The sequence below is a fragment of the Stegostoma tigrinum genome, chromosome 12 (assembly GCF_030684315.1).
Source record: "Stegostoma tigrinum isolate sSteTig4 chromosome 12, sSteTig4.hap1, whole genome shotgun sequence".
Lineage (NCBI taxonomy): Eukaryota > Metazoa > Chordata > Chondrichthyes > Orectolobiformes > Stegostomatidae > Stegostoma > Stegostoma tigrinum.
In genome coordinates, this window is record NC_081365.1 from 59,933,990 (window position 1) to 59,954,005 (window position 20,016).

Below are 20,016 nucleotides of genomic sequence, written 5' to 3' on the forward strand. Positions count from 1 at the left end.
CCAAAACTGCACACAATATTCCAGGTGTGGCCTCATCAAGGCTCTGTACAACTGCAACAACACATCCCTGCTCCTGTACTCAAAACCTCTCACAATGAAGGCGAACGCACCATTTGCCTTTTTGACCACCTGCATGCTTACCTTCAGCAACCCACGCTCCTCGTCAGTGCAATTTTTAGATCGACGTTTGTTTTTCATTTTGCTGAATCCAGTTCTATCCCCCTGTGACTATGGTTAAATCCACTGATGTCTTCACATCCCATTTTGATTTTCACTGCAGCATCAAACATCCTAGGGATCCCTGACTTTCTCTTAATTGTCTGATAACTCAGTCCAATAACAATTTATCTACATATGTATTTTTACATTTCAACTGAACCCGATACCTAACCTCCCTGATTGGTTCAATTACACAACATTTCACATTGCTAATCACCCTTCAGTGCCCTCAACTGCTTCGCTGACATCTCACAACTCCTGATGGCTATCTCCAATACATCTAGACCCTGGTTTTGTTGAGGAGACATTTTTTCAATTAAAGCAAATGTTGGTTTTGACTTTGGTTATTCAAAATAATGCAAATGAATTAAAAATGTTTTTTAAAAGAAGTGCACAGTATGTTATGCTTGTGTATGAATGAGAAAGAGTAATCCTAGAAATCATTGAGCCTGTTGATGTAAATTCATACCAATTAACCAGTGAAATTTACATTGGACAAAGGTAAAATAATTTATTTTTGAAATCCAAGAGTTAAGTTTGAGCTGTCACCTTCTATTATCCTTGATGCGTATTTGCAAACACGAACATTGTGAACAAGTGTGTATTTGCAGGGATTATTCCTGACAGCTGGATTAAAAAAAATTGTGGGGCCCAAGAGAAGATTTATGAGTCTGCTTTTTCTCCTGTAGGATGTACTTTTGAAACCATCCTGATTTATTAGATAAAAGATACATCTTGTTGCAGACTTTTGAAGACCCTGTATGAATTCCATTTGTCAAACTCAATCCAGTTTCTTCTGGCCCTACTCAGAGAACTACGACTGAAGTATTTGAAATTGTTACTAAGAGAACTGAGACTGCTTTGACTACCATAGCAATGAAGAGGTGCTCTACAAAGTCTGCTAGATTTAATTGTTAAATGCATAATAAAGTGAACATCAAGATGAACTGATTAAGCTTTGATGAAATGTGCAATGTTACAATCAATGAAGAGAACTAGATGAGCTTAAGTCATAAATTGGTTTTGAAACACCTGCACATGCTTCAGGTTGTACGGCTATGGGGCTTGTAGTTCTGTCTTTTTGAAGTTATCAGTTTAGTCTTTAACATTTTAATGGTGCTGTCCAAAGTGAGCAGGGCTGTAAATAATAAAAAGAAACTTAAGAATCGTTTACACAGTGTTAGAATTGAACCAAACGTGATCAGATTCTGAATGACCATGTGATTTATTGGTTGGAAATGGCCATCCATTTAAATTGCTTCATTGTGTACAAAATGAACAGCATTGCACATAGTGTCTTACTTCCATATCTGCAAGTTCTTGAATAAATGTAATTACATTAATCTGTTTTCCTCAGAAAATTTGATATTTTCAAGAGTTACATTTATTTTCTTAGCAAATGTGATTACTCTAATAATATTTTAGTTTGTGTATCAGATTAAACATTCCTTCACAATTTTGGAGTATTTAATTACATAGTTATGGCACCACCTTGGTTATGATGTATTTTTGCTGTTCAGGTAACTGTAATTGCTCCGCTACTAATCTCAATCTTATCCACCTTTTAATCTCCATACCAATTTTCCTCAATGTTCTTAGCAGCTACCACTTTAATTGCCCTTCTCATCAGGGCCCAAAAAATATATTTTTTCAAGAACTTGAAGAGTTTCTCAAGGCTTTTTTTTTGATTTTCAGGGCTCACATTTTTTTAAAAACTGTTGGCACATGGTGTATTTAAACTTGTATTGATGCAGAATTAATTGGCAATCCTCCATTAAACTTAAAGCCTCAGCACAATGCAAAGCATTAGTTTCTGAGACCCCACAGGATTTAAATTAGCACAACACAATGGGCATAAATTATCCACAAACTTTTTTCTCCTCCAAAGTAACAGAAATGCAGTTCACAGAAAAACCTGTAAAGACATGTTCAAAAAATGGTTAAGTCACATCTAATATATTTCCATTCTATATGCACAAAACTGGAGCATTTTAACTGTGCGTTACCACACTTTTGTATTGCACCTGAGATCTAAATTTGATAGTTCATGTACTGTTCATTAGAATAGCATCCATTTATATGATTCCTCCTCCAATAAAGATCCCAAATACATGCAGCCTTAAGCTAGAGATTTCACATTCACTCGTCAGGAATTAGTTCCCTCAGTGATTACAGGTTTTTCTGACTCCGAGTTAGCCAAGTTGCCCTTTTTTGAGTGTTTTATACTTGTTCTCACTCATTTTCAGCCTGCCTCTTTCTATCCCATCTTTTAGCCTCGTTTTCTCTTACTTTTTTACAGCCTTTCTTGCTGTCTTCACCTCCCTTGCAGAGTCCCCAGTGACCCCCTCCAACCATGTTCAACCTGTCCCTCTACTCCCACCCACCTTGCAGTCTCACCCTCTGCTCTCACTTCCTTGTCATGTTTTTCCATTTGCTATCTTGTCCTTGCAGCCTTTGCTCACGCTGCACTTCTTGGTCAGCAAGAAATGACACCCACCCTAGCCATCCCACAGACCTGATGGTCTCCCCACAGTAGTCTGGATGAAGTGACAGTATTTTTATTGTGCAAATTTACATTTCCAAATTAAAACCAAATTGCTGGCTGCAGTCAAATTTAAGATTTTTCAAGATTTTAACCGGTTAGTTTACTTACGTACAATTCAGTGTTCACTACAAATACCATCTAACACATTTTTCCCCTTTTAACTGTTTTAATCTACAGTTGTTGTGCACATTTCAGATTAAATGCCTTATGAATCAGATTGCTTTCAAACACAGTAAAGGATGTTTACAGCACTCCTCCTAAACTAGGCAACAGGACCCAAGAAGGGATCATGAGCTGCATGATAGTCATATGCTCCTGCTGTCACTGGTTTCACAGAGCCACATCTTGGGGTCATTGACTGGACCTAAAAATTATACACAGTTTGTAAATTGGAATGAAAACACAGAAGCAATATTTTTAAGATAACAAGGTGTAGAGCTGGATGAACACAGCAGGCCAAGCAGCATCAGAGGACCAGGAAAGCTAGTGTTTCGGGTCAAGACCATTCTTCAGGGAAAAAAAAGTAAATGTCTGGTCAAGGCTGGTTTTAAAAAAAAATGCTCTCTTTTAGTTCTGGCCATTCAAAATTGCTGAACCTAAACATTTATCTTCTTTAGCATAGGTTTGCATTTGATGGACCTGTTCTTTTGTATTTCTGCACCAGAGGCCATGTTGGCATGCAGTCTGATTTTGATTATCCTGCACCTTTCTACCTTCAGATAAAATTATTTTTCGAGACTTGTACAGGGTCTGGAAGAAACAGAATGATGAAAATTGTCTTGTTGAGTCACCTTCACTCTTTGGTATAAACTGTGCATTACACATTGTATTCAGCCATCACCTCTGCCCTAGCTGGATTGGTTTTCCTTTGGACTTTGCAACTCCTTCTATATTTGTTTTAATTTCATGTCAAAACAAAGAAGTGAGGCTGCACAGTCCTGGGACAGTGGAAGTAGAAGATCAAGTGCAAACTGCCCATATGATGTCATGATGATTTTTTAAAAAGATGTATTTTTGCTAAATTATAAGTTTTCTATGCATTCAGCTGAAATACTTAAATCGTGTAGAATCTGGAAGACGGATCTTTTGAATAGAGATAACCCAGCAAAGTTGGGTTTTTTTTAGTGATACTCATGTTGTTTGTCTACTGTGTCTTCAGTATAACATATTGTAACTGTAAACTTGTTTGTTTTATTTTCAGGCCTCTGTTAAAATTCACTGGCGGAAACTAACTTCTGAAGAAGATCAGGATTATTAAGTATTGAAAGTCAGCGATGCTGGTGACTTGATTGCTATGCCTCAATTTCTGGCGTGTACTCCACCTGAGTAGTGTGGGTGAACTGTTGTTTGATTTCAACATCAATCTGTAAGGTAAGGTTCTTTATTTGTTAAAATTGGCATTTTATATCTCTTTCAAATGTAATTTCAAATTTTGAGGGCAGAATATTGATGAGACATTTTTGTGACTTGTGTACATTGTTCTAAATTGTCAGAAATGATGACCTACAATAGTTTGGAAATTCAAAAGTTGAAAGTTGATACAAATCAGTCAACAAAACGATTTGCATATTTGTGTTTTAATCTGTAATTAGCTGGCAGTCATGTTATGGAGAATGCGATTATATACGAAGATGACTTCAAATGTTGCAAATTCTTATCGACAGCAGTGCAAACTATGTTTAGTACATACAAATAACTCTTTCAAGTTGTAGTTTCAAGTAAGAACTGTCCAAATTCTCAATATAAATACCAAATCTTCAATCATTTAAAGAAAATTCATTGACATATTGTCTGTGTTCAGTAATTCCAGCAGCCTATTTTCATTATTGTGGTGAATTTTTCTCTTTGAGCTCCTTTATATTTTCAAAATTCCCATACTTCCAGCAGATATATAATGGATCTGTTTTATCCAAAAAAATTTTACAAATTCAAGAGCTTAAAAACTGATTTTTTTTTAAGCAAGTACCATGAACATCAAAGTAACCAAGTAATCTTCAGTGGGGCACAGCCAGTTTGTTTTGGTATTCAGAAAGTTGTTCTTTATTCTGTACTGCTCTCAATACATACTACTGAAGAATCTGTTTTTGTTTAAGTGGCAACCTTAATTCAAGCAAAACAAGTTAAGTAGATACTGAAAATCTGAAGCAAAAAGAGAATGTTTGGGAATGGACTGTATGTTAGGCACAGCGTCTTTGTGGAGAACCGGTTAGCATCTGGAAATTTTCTGCATCTGTGATATGGGTAATGAGTGCTTTCTTGAGACCAAAAGATATACCAGAAATTAGACTCACCAGGACCCTCTTCAGCTGCAGCATAGCCTCCCTGTTTTTAAACTCCATCCCTCAAGCAATGGCAGACAAAATTCCATTTGCCTTTTTAATCACAAGCACAAGGACACCCAAATCCCTCTGCACAGCAGCATGCTGAAATTTTTTACCATTTAAAACATAGTCTGTTTTGCTGTTATTCCTACTAAAATGGACGACCTCACACTTATCAATATTGTACTTCATCTGCCAGACCTTTGCCCACTCACTTAGACTATCCATATCCCTCTGCAGACTTTCAGTGTCTTGTGCACATTTTGCTCTACCACTCAACTTAGTGTCACCTGCAAATTTTGACACAGCACACTTAGTCCCCAACTCCAAATCATCTATATAAATTGTAAACCGTTGAGGTCCCAACACTGATCCCTGAGGCACGCCACTAGCCACTGACCGCCAACCAGAAAAACACCCATTTACCCCTACTCTTTGCTTTCTACTGGTCAACCAATCCTCTATCCATGCCAATACATTACCTGTAATACCATGCAACTTTATCTTATGTAGCAGCCTTTGGTATGGCACCTTGTCAAATGCCTTCTGGAAATCCAGATACACCACATCCACAGGTTCCCCATTGTCCACCATGCAAGTAATGTCCTTGAAGAACTCCACCAAATTAGTTAAACATGACCTACACTTCATGAAGCCATGCTGGGTATTCGCAATGGGAAATTTAATATCCAGATGTCTTGCTATTTCTTCCTTAATGATAGATTCAAGCATTTTCCCACCACTGGAGTTAAGCCACCTGGCCTGTAGTTACCTCCTGCTTGTCTCCTTCCTTTTCTAAACAGTGGTGACACCTTGACTGTTTTTCAATCTGCAGAACCACCCCAGAGTCCAGTGAACTTTGGTAAATAATGACTAGTGCATTTGCTATTTCCCTCCACATCTCTTTTATTACCCTGGGATGCATTTCATCAGGGCCAGGAGACTTGTCTACCTTTAGCCCCATGAGCTTGCCCAGCACTACCTCCTTAGTGATAATGGTTTGGTTTGCATGTACAATAATTTTCAGACTGAGAGACCACTTCGGACAGGCAGCAGTCTTCGAGATGACATGATCAGACAAACTCTTGATGAACTAGCACACACAGGAAGCCTGTAACTGGGTTGTCATCATCTGCTGATTGCCATTGTCAGCAATCACTTCCTTGTGACTGTGATTGCCTGCTGAGGAAGTTTCATGTCACTGGTCAAGGGTTTTGTAGGTCTAGAGCCCCATCTTTGACCATACATTTTAGCAGGTGGAATTGGCCCCTGGCCTTGAGATCATTGGCATTCCTTTGTCCAATTCCTTTTCCATACTTGCTCTTGATCACCATGTGTTCTGAAAAATTGTGTCCCTTTATAATGGAGTTGCCTCCAAATCAGTTTCTTCTGACTGAAGATCTCCCGTATATAGAGTTGATAGCCAGAGACTATTTCCCAGGGCAGAAATGGCTAGCACGAGGGGTCATAGTTTTAAGCTGGTTGGTGGAAAGTATAGAGGGGATGTCAGAGGCGGGTTCTTTACACAGAGAGTTGTGAGAGCATGGAATGCGTTGCCAGCAGCAGTTGTGGAAGCAAGGTCATTGGGGACATTTAAGAGACTACTGGACATGCGTATGGTCACAGAAATTTGAGGGTGCATACATGAGGATCAATGGTCGGCACAACATCGTGGGCTGAAGGGCCTGTTCTGTGCTGTACTGTTCTATGTTCTATGTTCTATGGAACCACAGTAAGTATAGTTGCTTAAGTGGTGCCGCAATTCAAAAATATCTTATGTGGACTTTCTCAGTGTGGTGGTCACTTTCTAATGCGTTTCCATTATTTGATTTCAGGAGTAATAAACAATTTCCATTTTAGATTATTTTGGTTTCCTGTAAGTATATATAAATCATTTTTGAAAATAGGAATTTGCGTTTGAAAATCAACCAATTCTTGATTCAAAGTGTTTTCTTCTGAAAATCTTCAATCTAGGCAACGATGTTAATTTTTTTCAATCTTTGTAACTCAAAACAAAACTTAAACTCTGAAGACTTATTCTTTTTTTCTTAGACTTACCAAAAGATGGGAAATTCAGAGAGCCAGAATGATAGTGAACGCGCATTTTCTGGAGATGAGCGTGCAGGTCTGTCACGTAAACATATGTCTCGGTCACTTCGCATTCCAACTAAAACTTCCCGAAGAGCTAGGCCAGCCTCGGCTGTCAGGATTACGCACAGAAATTCTGAAGCTAGTACTAAATCTAGCAGCACTCCCAGCATCCCACAATCACTGGCAAGAGATGGCCTGGACATCAGTAATCCAGGAAATCTTGATAATACTTTGGCAGAAGACTTTAGCCATCCATCTTGGGTGGGTAGAATGGGTAAAAGTGTAAGGCCTGTGTCTTACCATACAGGTTCTTCGGTTTCCAGTGCCAGACGAAGGAGTGCTGTGCAACCACTACATTCAAGAGATGAACTTGACATTTGTTTAGACAATCATATTGCCCATGCTATACAGAATTTTCATGAAATAAGGTTAGACTCTGTTTCCCAAGCAAATATTGGAGATTTGCATGTGGTTACTGGAAATGAAACAACCATTTTAGAAAGCACAAATATCAAGAAAAAACGGTCCAAATCTGCTGACATGTGGCGACAAGATAGTATGGAATTCTCCTTGTCCGATCTAAGTCAGGATCGGTTAACCAGCACAGAAGATCTCTTGGATAATACTGATTGCAAAGAATATGAGGAAAGTAGGCTCATAAACAGTAATTCCATTGATTTAGAACAATTGAGTGGAAGCCAACGTGCTAACTCTCTGAATGAACTGTATGGCCAGAAACCAACAGGTTCAAATGTGATCAAAACGCGCAGAAACAGATTTAAGACACTCCCTCGGAATTTGAGGACTCATTCACATGGTACAATACAGCAAAAAAATATAAATGCTGTGACTTGGCCTGCTGCAGAAAATACAAGCGTTCCCTCATATGCTGCCTCAACACTTCCGTGCAGGAAGTCCCATTGCCTTTCTGAAGGAGCCTGTAAAGGACGAATAAGCCATGTTACTGATGACCGAACTGTATATGTCAGAAGGTCCAAAACAACACAGGTAATGCATGGAATAAAAAATCATGTTTACTTTTATTCTGTGAATAGTACTGTAAGTAGTACAGGTTATTTATAGCAGTTCATAGGATGATGGGTTTGGTATCAGACAATCAGCAGTATTCTGAATGTAGTTCTATCTTTTATTTAGCTGTGGCCAGAAAGATGCTCAGACTTTTTTCTTTCAAGCAGCAATATCAATTAGTATTTAAAGATATGATTCCAGCTATGATGGGCTGGAGGAACAACCGTACGTATGAATTTGCAGACTGTAAAGTATTACCTCTGACTAGTTAATTAGGCTGTCCATGAGCGTGGCACTCTGAAATGGGTTTTTCAGATTCCCGTGACTGAGGTTAATATTTGATACTTGACTGCTGTTACATTTACAAAGCTAATTTGATGTCCAGACAGTCAAAATTCAACAATTGTTCAGTATACCTGCAGTTTAAAAAAAGAAACAAAAATCAAAGGTTAAGTAGGCTCTATTAGTGAGCTGTAAATGTTGCCATTCCTTAATGTTAAAGTTGCTAATTATCATACATTGAAAGCCCCACAATTCAATGGTCGCTCAATGTTGCACAAAAAGTACTGTCACCTTAAGCAATCATCATCCAAGCTGAGGAAATCTTGCAGCTTTCAACTTCCCACGCCCAGCTTTTTATTACTCAGCCTTCCTTTTGTGGGAAGAATTTCCAGTCATCTGGCCTCAAATAGCACGAGTTTAGTTCAGTCGTCTTCTGTCTTTATTTCATAATTTAACAATGCTTCTTCACGAAATTAAATTACTTGTTTGTATAACTTTAAGATTTCTTGATCTTTCTGTTTTGAGGTTGAAAAGCTTGTTAAAATAGTTAATATACTCTAAAGACATCTACTTCGTAATGACATAGTGCATTATTGATAGGACTTATTCCAGGTTGTACTTTGAATACAAGATAGGTAATGGATCAGGGAGTGATGAGGAAGTAGGGAGGCTGCGGAAGGACTTGAGCAGTGTAGTGGAGTGGGCAAAGAAGTGGCAGACTGATATAGTGTGTGATGTTATGCACTTGGAAGGAAGAATAGAAGCATACAATAATTTCTAAATGGGGAAAGGCGTTGGAAATCTGAAGCACAAAGTGGCTTGAGAGTTAAGTTCAGGATTCTCTTAAGGTTAACATATAGGTTCAGTTAGCGGTGTTGCAATTTTGATATTCATTCTGAGAGGACCAGAATACAAGAGCATAGGTGTACAGCCTCAGCAGGACAAGACTGTGGTCAGACTGCATTTGAAATATAGTGAGCAGTTATGGCCCTCTGGCTAAGGAAGGAAGTACTGGAATTGGAGGGGGTCCAAAGGAAGTTTACAAGAATGATCCCAGGGTTGATGGGTTTGATGTAAGAGGAGCAGTTGAGGACTCTGGGTCTGTCCTCAATGGAATTTAGAAGAATGAGTGGGGATCTCCTTGAAACATACAGAATACTGAGAAGCCTCGATCGAGTGAACATGGAGTGAACAAGTCGGAGAGACGAGGACCCATGGGCTCAGCCTCAGTGTGAAGCGATGGCTCTTTGGAATTGAGATGAGGAGGAATTTCTTCAGCCAGAGGGTGGTTAATTTGTCGAACCAATTGCGCAGACCGCTGTGGAGGCCAAGTCAATGAGCATATTTAAGACTGAGAAAGGCTCCTGATTTACAAGAGGATCAGAGATTCCATGGAGAAGGCAGGGGAGTGGGTTGAGAAATATGACCTAATGGCAGAGCAGACTTGATAGGTCAAGTGGCCTAATCCTTCTTGTATATCTGGTGGTGCTGAATAATTAAGATCTGTGAAATAACTGAATTCTTTTGGGCAGTAAATTTGGCTGTTGCTCAGTCACAATTGTTATTAATATTGGAGGGAAGATCGTTTGACATTATATTAACATTAATAAGTACTTCACTTATTGATTCACAGAAGTAAGGCTCAAAAGTGAAGTTTCAGCTGGAAGTGTTTTTTTAAACTTTGTTTCAAAAACTTTTAGTTATATCACATGGTGCAGATATCACCCATTTATACTGAAGTATAAACTGCAATCTGTAGAAAATTTCACATCGAATAGAGGCCAGCAAGAAAACATACAACTATTGTCAGTAACCTGAAGCAAGCTCTGTTCTAGATGTTACTATCCAGGCAAGCAGTCAAAATAAGATTATGCTGCTAAGTTTGTCACTGTCACCTTCATCAACCTCTTGTCACTGACCATCTTCACAATGTTTCAAAGGTCCAAATTGAATGTTGTTCGTGGAGCAGTGGAATTTTTAAAATGATGGAAGAGTAAGAAGGAGGCAGGTTTTTTTGCCCACTTTGTTCTTTTCCATTCTTTTCCAATTAATATTGTGTGACTATGTAGAGACAATGAAAATTAAGCAGGCTGTTGTTGCATGGAGGGTACATTGGAAAGGGAGCTGTCACCAAATGTTACAGTTACATTTTCTGAAAGATAGTAGTTGCAGTCATGGACACTTGATGTGAATTGTTTTTATGGTGCTAAACCTTGTAAGATAAGTGGGGAATAATTAACTAACGAAAATAATTATGAAGGATTGGTTTTCACTAATAGTATTCAAATAAATATGCTCGAAAAGAATAGAGATTGCGAATATGCTTAAGAATAGACTTGGATGAAGTAATGTGCAATCTTTTAAAGGCGTGGAGGATGAAGTACTTGAACTTGTAAACTCCAATGTGTATAAAGATTTATTATTTTGATTTGCATCTTTGACTGTAACAGTGTTTTGGAAAAAATCAATTAACCAACTGTAGTTTCAATTTATGTATTTCTGTGTAGGACATTACTACAGGAGATGGAAGTGAATGTGCAGATAGTGGTATTGATGGTGCAACAACAGATAATGAACATCTTTCCCGCTTTTCCAATATGACCAGTACGACATGCTATCCAGGCAATTTTAATGGTGATTTAATTTGTAGTGATGCTGGCACAGCAGGAGATGCACTTCGTCAAGGGATATATGAGAACTTTAGATGTACGTTGGAATCAAATGTTGTCAACACAGAAAATCCCGAAGAAGCAGAGTCAGCTATGAGTGATGAACAAAGCAGTGGTACCCTCAGCTCCCCTGGGCAGTCAGATCGTCAAACTGCAGATCAAGGAACTATTCGAAAAGCAGGTTCACTTGCTGTAAAGAATTTTTTAGTTCACAAGAAAAATAAAAAAGTGGAACTGGCTACACGAAGAAAATGGAAATATTATTGGGTATCATTAAAAGGTATGTCTTAGGTTCTGTTGATTTTGTTTTGTTTTGGAAAACATTTTTCCTGAATTTTTAATTGTGAAATACGGTTAAATGCTGTTAACATTAAATTGCTCTTTATGATCAATCGTGCATTCTGTGGTAAATATTAGATTTTGTGAAATAAATGCTTGCTGCCCATCCATTTTTGTTTTATTCCAGTATACACTATATTCCTCAAAAACTGAACGGTTATCAACTTCAAACACGTTAGATTCAGATTGTATTATCGTCTGTCTCATATCTATTTTTGGATCAAATTTAGGCATATTACACTGAAAAATAGGATGGAGAAACTTAGCAGAAGATGTACTTTGAGCAGTTTTACAATTTTTCTTCATCATTGTTCTGCATTTCATGCCACACCTGCTTTGTGACTTGTCCTCAGCCAGAAAATGGTGACAAATGTGGACTACATGCAACGCAGATAATAAAATGTGAGGCTGGACGAACACAGCAGGCCAAGCAGCATCTCAGGAGCACAAAAGCTGACGTTTCGGGCCTAGACCCTTCATCAGAGAGGGGGATGGGGGGAGGGAACTGGAATAAATAGGGAGAGAGGGGGAGGCGGACCGAAGATGGAGAGTAAAGAAGATAGGTGGAGAAGGTGTGGGTGGGGAGGTAGGGAGGGGATAGGTCAGTCCAGGGAAGACGGACAGGTCAAGGAGGTGGGATGAGGTTAGTAGGTAGCGGGGGGTGCGGCTTGGGGTGGGAGGAAGGGATGGGTGAGAGGAAGAACCAGTTAGGGAGGCAGAGACAGGTTGGACTGGTTTTGGGATGCAGTGGGTGGGGGGGAAGAGCTGGGCTGGTTGTGTGGTGCAGTGGGGGGAGGGGACGAGCTGGGCTGGTTGAGGGATGCAGTAGGGGAAGGGGAGATTTTGAAACTGGTGAAGTCCACATTGATACCATATGGCTGCAGGGTTCCCAGGCGGAATATGAGTTGCTGTTCCTGCAACCTTCGGGTAGCATCATTGTGGCAGTGCAGGAGGCCCATGATGGACATGTCATCAAGAGAATGGGAGGGGAAGTGGAAATGGTTTGCGACTGGGAGGTGCAGTTGTTTTTTGCGAACTGAGCGGAGGTGTTCTGCAAAGCGGTCCCCAAGCCTCCGCTTGGTTTCCCCAATGTAGAGGAAGCCGCACCGGGTACAGTGGATGCAGTATACCACATTGGCAGATGTGCAGGTGAACCTCTGCTTGATGTGGAATGTCATCTTGGGGCCTGGGATGGGGGTGAGGGAGGAGGTGTGGGGACAAGTGTAGCATTTCCTGCGGTTGCAGGGGAAGGTGCCGGGTGTGGTGGGGTTGGAGGGCAGTGTGGAGCGAACAAGGGAGTCACGGAGAGAGTGGTCTCTCCGGAAAGCAGACAGGGGAGGGGATGGAAAAATGTCTTGGGTGGTGGGGTTGGATTGTAAATGGCGGAAGTGTCGGAGGATAATGCGTTGTATCCGGAGGTTGGTAGGGTGGTGTGTGAGAACGAGGGGGATCCTCTTGGGGCGGTTGTGGCGGGGGCGGGGTGTGAGGGATGTGTCGCGGGAAATGCGGGAGACGCGGTCAAGGGCGTTCTCGATCACCGTGAGGGGAAAGTTGCGGTCCTTAAAGAACTTGGACATCTGGGATGTGCGGGAGTGGAATGTCTTGTCGTGGGAGCAGATGCGGCGGAGGCGGAGGAATTGGGAATAGGGGATGGAATTTTTGCAGGAGGGTGGGTGGGAGGAGGTGTATTCTAGGTAGCTGTGGGAGTCGGTGGGCTTGAAATGGACATCAGTTACAAGCTGGTTGCCTGAGATGGAGACTGAGAGGTCCAGGAAGGTGAGGGATGTGCTGGAGATGGCCCTGGTGAACTGAAGGTTGGGGTGGAAGGTGTTGGTGAAGTGGATGAACTGTTCGAGCTCCTCTGGGGAGCAAGAGGCGGCGCCGATACAGTCATCAATGTACCGGAGGAAGAGGTGGGGTTTGGGGCCTGTGTAGGTGCGGAAGAGGGACTGTTCCACGTAACCTACAAAGAGGCAGGCATAGCTGGGGCCCATGCGGGTGCCCATGGTGCCATGGTGCACATGCAACGCAACCTTCTTTACCCAATGTCAGTCATCACTCCTGTAAAACATTGTCTCTACAATAAGTCCTGTTCAAGGTTGCTGCTCCTGTTCAAGGTTGCTGGAGACCTTGCTTTCTGGCAAATCAGTTATCGTGTGTGTGATGATCACCTCAAAATTTTCTTTTGCAAAATGGAACCATTTACCATGAAAGCCATTGGATGTGACAATTTAAAACTCAATTAAGAAAACAGCTGTATCCTTGCTGAAAAAGCTGAGACTTTTAATTTAAAATTCTGGCTTTTCATAGAAATTTCTTCACCTCACCTGTACCCTTTTCCTTATATTTCCAGCTTCAGATGTTAAGGTTTAGCAGGAAGCAGCGATGAATATGACATTGCTGTGGTTGTATTGGTGTTCATTTTGCATCAACCACACTGCTCACTTCCCCATATGTACCAACGCAGAACTTACCTGAACTTATGAAAATGCAAGTGCAGCAGAAAATTGTATTTCTAATCATAGATCTTGATGTTATGATAACAACAGATCGAGGACCTGTTTCAGACTGAACTGGCACCATCAGTGACCATTTATCAAGTTGCCCAAAGCCATGCGCTCTGGCTCGAATTGCATAGTCTTTACAGAAATGAGCTGTCTGGCCAACAGGTCCGCACTGATACACCAGTTCATAGATTTTCTGTCACTTGGTTTATATTAAGAAGGTAACAATTGCCCAATTTTGAAAAGCAATCTAATTAATCTCGCTCATAATGGACATTGCTCGTCAACAGGAATGGCTTTTTTTTAAGACAATTTTTTTCAAGTTCACCTACAGTTGCAGAAGTTCCATCTTGTGAACATTGAATTTATTTCCTTCAGTCCTTGGATTCAGCCTGTCCTTTTCTTAACTTCATCAATTAGAGCTGCTTGCTATTGCAAACATCTTAGTACCACAGCAGCATTGGATTTCACTCCTACTTAGAGAGCGATTTCTAATAGAGGGCACAAATAGCGCAATGCAATATCTGACAATGCAATTCTATGACAACAGATAACATACCTTTCTTTCATAGATAATAAAATGTGAGGCTGGATGAACACAGCAGGCCCAGCAGCATCTCAGGAGCACAGAAGCTGATGTTTCAGGCCTAGACCCTTCATCAGAGAGGGGGATGGGATGAGGGTTCTGGAATAAATAGGGAGAGAGGGGGAGGCGGATCGAAGATGGAGAGAAAAGAAGATAAGTGGAGAGGAGAGTGTAGGTGGGGAGGTAGGGAGGGGATAAGTCAGTCCAGGGAAGATGGACAGGTCAAGGAGGTGGGATGAGGTTAGTAGGTAGGAGATGGAGGTGCGGCTTCAGGTGGGAGGAAGGGATGGGTGAGGAAGAACAGGTTAGGGAGGCAGAGACAGGTTGGACTGGTTTTGGGATGCAGTGGGTGGAGGGGAGATTTTGAAGCTGGTGAAGTCCACATTGATACCATTCGGCTGCAGGGTTCCCAAGCGGAATATGAGTTGCTGTTCCTGCAACCTTCGGGTGGCATCATTGTGGCACTGCAGGAGGCCCATGATGGACGTGTCATCTAAAGAATGGGAGGGGGTGTGGAAATGGTTTGCGACTGGGAGGTGCAGTTGTTTATTGCGAACCAAGCGGAGGTGTTCTGCAAAGCGGTCCCCAAGCCTCCGCTTGGTTTCCCCAATGTAGAGGAAGCCACACCGGGTACAGTGGATGCAGTATACCACATTGGCAGATGTGCAGGTGAACCTCTGCTTAATGTGGAATGTCATCTTGGGGCTTGGGATAGGGGTGAGGGAGGAAGTGTGGGGGCAAGTGTGGCATTTCCTGCGGTTGCAGGGGAAGGTGCCGGGTGTGGTGTGGTTGGAGGGCAGTGTGGATCGAACAAGGGAGTCACGGAGAGAGTGGTCTCTCCGGAAAGCAGATAGGGATGGGGATGGAAAAATGTCTTGGGTGGTGGGGTCGGATTGTAGATGGCGGAAGTGTCGGAGGATGATGCGTTGTATCCGGAGGTTGGTGGGGTGATGTGTGAGAACTTTCTTTCAGTTGGGGCTCTTTGGGCAAAAAGGTAGTGTCCTATCTTTTGAGCCTGGAGGCCCAGGTTCAAGTCACACCTGTTCTAGAGGTGTCTAAGAACATCTCTGAACAGGTTGATTAGCAAATAGTTACCTCTCCTCAAATAATACAACAGAAGTTCAACACATTGGGAAATGGTCAGCACCTTTGAGAAGCAACAGGTACTGATTGTTGGACAGTTCAAAAGACTTGCTGAAGGGCAAGATCCTCCTCCATCTCTGAATTCGAAAGAGATGTAGATCTTGTGTTTGACATCAAGGATCCAAACGTGAGAAAATTACTGGCTTTCATAAGCAGGTTGAAGGCGTGCTCAGGAGTTTCATTATTATGGCCGAGAGACTGGCGGATTCTGTTACTAGCCTGCAGGATGTTTTCTCACAGGACAGTGGCATTATGGAGAGCAATTTTATCTCAAAGGTGCTGCAGAAGGTCTGAACTAATGTAACCAATGTCACTAGATTCTACAGAGTAAGAAGAGGCTCCAGTCGCTGCCATCCATGCTCTAGATTTCAGCTTGGCGAAACTAAATTAGTTCTCCCAGCCTAAATGAGGTGCTAAGTATTGAACTAAGTGTATAAGAATTTTCAAGTAGTCATTTGTTTTTTGCAGTCTGTTCTTCTTCTAAAGAGTGGAAAAATGATGATCTCCAGTCCCATGATGGTGGCAGTGGTGTGAAGAAGTGTAAATTGTGTCCTAGCTAGGATGTCAGTGAGCTTGTTCCTTTTCTGTCCTTTCAACCAATATCCACTGTAGTTCCAGCAGGTCAGCAAGCCAAGACTCTTTCAGAAGCAGTGATTAGCTGAGTTCTGAAGCATTCAGGGACCACTCGAAATCTTTTTACTCATTGTAGTGAATCCCTGAACTTTTTCCTGTTGACTACTGATAATTGGGAAAGGTATGGTTGAGCCACTGCAAATATATTTTCCAGTCACTTGTTTGAGAGATATTACGACACACTTCTGGAGCAATTGGATCTTGAACCCTTGCCTCCTGGCTCAAAGTATGGACACTACTATGAACCACAATAGTCCTGAGGCAGTGCCAGTAGGGCATTGGTAAACTCAACACAGCTGTATTCTGCACTTTGAGAAGGAGCTGATGACCCCTGGAAAAAACTAATAGCCACTATTACCAAAGAACAGTCACTAGCTAAGCATGGCCTCCTAGTTTTTTAGGCAGCAGATCCTGTTGTCGAGCATACAAACGTATGAATGCATGAACAAGGAGCAAGAGTACACCACTGGGCCTCAAACCTCAAATGCACATTCCTGCTATCCCTGATAACTCTTCTCCACCTCTCTTATCAAGAATATTACCAAGGAAACTGCAGAATTCTGAAACACATGACTTGGGACCGCACAGCCTTCGGTGTCACTCTTTCTGATAAACCTGGAAAAGACTCTTGAAGTGTACACAGTGTGTAATGGGAGTGGCCTCCCAACCTGCTCTTTTATCATTGGCTGTTGATACATACTGTTGCATGCCAACCCTCAACTTTTTAAACTGATCCTCTATCCAGAAGAAATAAGTGACAAAACGCCATGGTAACCGCAGGGTTTACCAATGTTGATTAAACAAAAATGAAATGATCTGGAAACTAGAAACTTCCCTCTCAAAACAAACAGCAAATGGATTGCTCCTTTATAGACATAGACCAATTTTATTCCTCAGTTCTAGTGGCTTCTTATGTGCTGCTGATTTAATGGTATGGTTTCTGGTAGCGCAGGGTTAGTTACATTTTTAAGTCAGGCATCTTTATTTTATTTGGATGTTGCAGTGTTTTGATTTAGCATTACCTGCCAATGAGTGCCAGATGCGCTGGTTAAACCTGGTTTGCAGGATTGGGACAAAAGAAGTCCATAAGACTTTTTTTAGTGTTTCTTTTACTTTAAGCCAGGTGGTGTTTCTGAGTTTGTCTTTAGACCCCATAAGGGGACATTAAACTTCCGATGCACTAGAGTTCACTTTTCCATTCCCTGACTGATTACTTCAGGAATTTGCATTCCGTAATTAAACCAATCTCAATTGAGGTACTGTCAAAGTGCAACAAATAGATTTGGTCTGTTTGCAATGTGGACAAATTCAGCTAGAGTTCATGCTCCTGATGATCATCCAGTTGCCTCTTGTGGAAATGTGATAAATATCAGACATAGCTGCATATCTCATTGAGCAGAAATCCCAATATTACTCACCATCAAGGCTGATGCCCGAAGAATGGCCATTCAGATAAGGTACTGGAGGATATTTCAGCAAGGAATTCACATGTTTATGAATGTAAGATGTAAATTGACCAGAAGAATATATAATTCTCAAACGTGTTTGACAATTCTAAGTACATTGTCTAAGAAGTATAAAGATTTTAAAAATACTCTTGTTTGCCGTATAGTTTAGAATGTTACATTGGCAGCACTGACATCTTCTAATTACTGTAACTTACACTTAATTTAAAATATTATGTTCGTTTTACAACTTTAGGCTGCACCTTATTTTTTTACGATGGTGATGAAAGATCAGGAATGGACCAGAACAGTGTACCAAAGCACATGGTTTGGATTGAAAATAGCATCGTTCAGGCAGTGCCTGAACATCCTAAGAAAGATTATGTGTTCTGTCTCAGCAATTCACTTGGGGATGCTTTCTTATTTCAGGTATGTAGTATATCACTCTTCTTTCTGATATTTCTCAATTTTCAAGTTAATTAACCAACGTTCAGTATTATAACATTACTGTTTCCAAGCATGCACTTTCTTTTTTTTGTTATTCTTATTTGACTAAACTGGTGTAAATAATCAAGTTACTTTTTACATTGAAATATAGATAACATTTGTTTATCAGTAATCAATGAAAAATTACACGTTCGGTTTGAGTTATCCTTCATTGTGACTTGCTGTCTGAGATTCACCAGACTATATTACCTGTAATTATCCAACTAATTTTTTAAAATTAATAATGGACTCTGGACTGAAATGTAGTGTTTCTTAAATAATTGTGTTAATTTCTTTTAGGTAAACTTTTAGACCACTAGCAATTCATGGAATTCTAAATAATAACTGAAAGAGGTGCGAATGCTGTAAATCAGGAACAAAAACAAAGTTGCTGGAAAAGCTCAGCAGGTGACCCTTCCTCAGACCTGAAACGTTAACTCTGATTTTTTTCTTCACAGATGCTGCCAGACCTGCTTAACTTTTCCAACAACTTTGTTTTTGTCACAGAATTTTAAACTGCCTTAATTGATGGATAACATTTTCAGTTTATAGACCATGCCACTTCTGTCAGTTGTGGCTCAGTTGGTAGCATTCATACCTGCTCACTGTCTGTCCATGTTATTTTTATTTTCCTGGGAAGTGTTTTTAAACACAATGCTAAAAAGTAGCGTTGTACAAAAGTGATCTTAATCTGAAATCTTATTTTGCATCTATCACTCACTCACCACAAAATCAGATGTTTATAAACAGACTGATGGGTGTGACATCTTTTCAAAAAATAAAAATACATGCCATGGAGTTTAAAAATTTAAAACCATTTAAAAATTACTCCAACCTTTCCAGATTGTCTGATCATAGCTCCTATGTTGCAAAACCCTACACCGGTACAGAGCCAGACACAATTCATTGACAGAAGGGAAAGAGTACAAATATAGAAAGATAAACAAACGTTGGTCCATCCTAAAGTGTTTAGCAGCTAGTTAATTTTGAAGTGTCATCACTGTTGAGGAGGTAAATGTGTTGAAAAATTTGTGCATAACAAGGTTTCACAACAGCAATTAATCCGCTAAGCTAAAGCCTGGAGCCTAATGGGCAAAGTTGGTTTTCTTTTGTGGGAAGTTTTATATCCAGGAAAATTTAAGACATCCAAGTATTTTTATTTTACTTGCATGAGTTGGGTTCATTGGTCTATAAAGAAGCCTTTAATATCAGCCATAAAGTTACATTAAGGGTTGAGTAAACATTGCTCCTCTCGGCTATTTCATTTGATTGAATGATTTCACTTCCTAACCTGGACAGTTAATGCAGATTGCTTTAGGAAGCATTGATGTTTTTGCGAAAAAAACAGCATTTTCCAGAACTCCATGTTAACACTGTTTGATTTCAAAACAGAATTTTTTCTTTCCCAATTTATGGTTACAGAAGTCATTTCTTTGAACTCCATTTAAAAGGACCCACATCTTTTTTCTTTACCAGTCCACTGTAGCTTTCTGCTTCAGTTATTTGAATGGCAAGTTTTTGAAGCAGTAAATCATAATTTTAATATTGAATAGTTACAGACAAACATTGCAATTTATCTGTTGTACACCGCTTAATTGAAAAGAGTTGTGATGTTATGTTCAGGTTGTACAGGACACCATTGAGACCACTTTTGGAGTATCATGTACAGTTCTGGTCACCCTGGAATAGGAAGGATATTATTAAATTTGAGGCGGTTCAGAAAT

The 20,016-nt window shown here is 40.5% G+C and overlaps 1 protein-coding gene across 3 annotated transcripts in view; it reads left to right on the plus strand.

Moving 5' to 3' along the window:
- Positions 1–20,016, plus strand: part of LOC125456959 (rho guanine nucleotide exchange factor TIAM1-like) — a 278,224-nt gene that overhangs the window by 90,306 nt on the left and 167,902 nt on the right. For all 3 annotated transcript variants that reach the window (XM_059650354.1, XM_048540606.2, XM_048540607.2), the window contains 4 exons: positions 3,966–4,135; positions 7,138–8,184; positions 10,995–11,436; positions 18,063–18,235. In XM_059650354.1, the coding sequence (XP_059506337.1) occupies positions 7,150–8,184; positions 10,995–11,436; positions 18,063–18,235 (1,650 nt within the window). In that variant the 5' untranslated portion in view covers positions 3,966–4,135; positions 7,138–7,149. The remainder of the gene's footprint in view (positions 1–3,965; positions 4,136–7,137; positions 8,185–10,994; positions 11,437–18,062; positions 18,236–20,016) is intronic.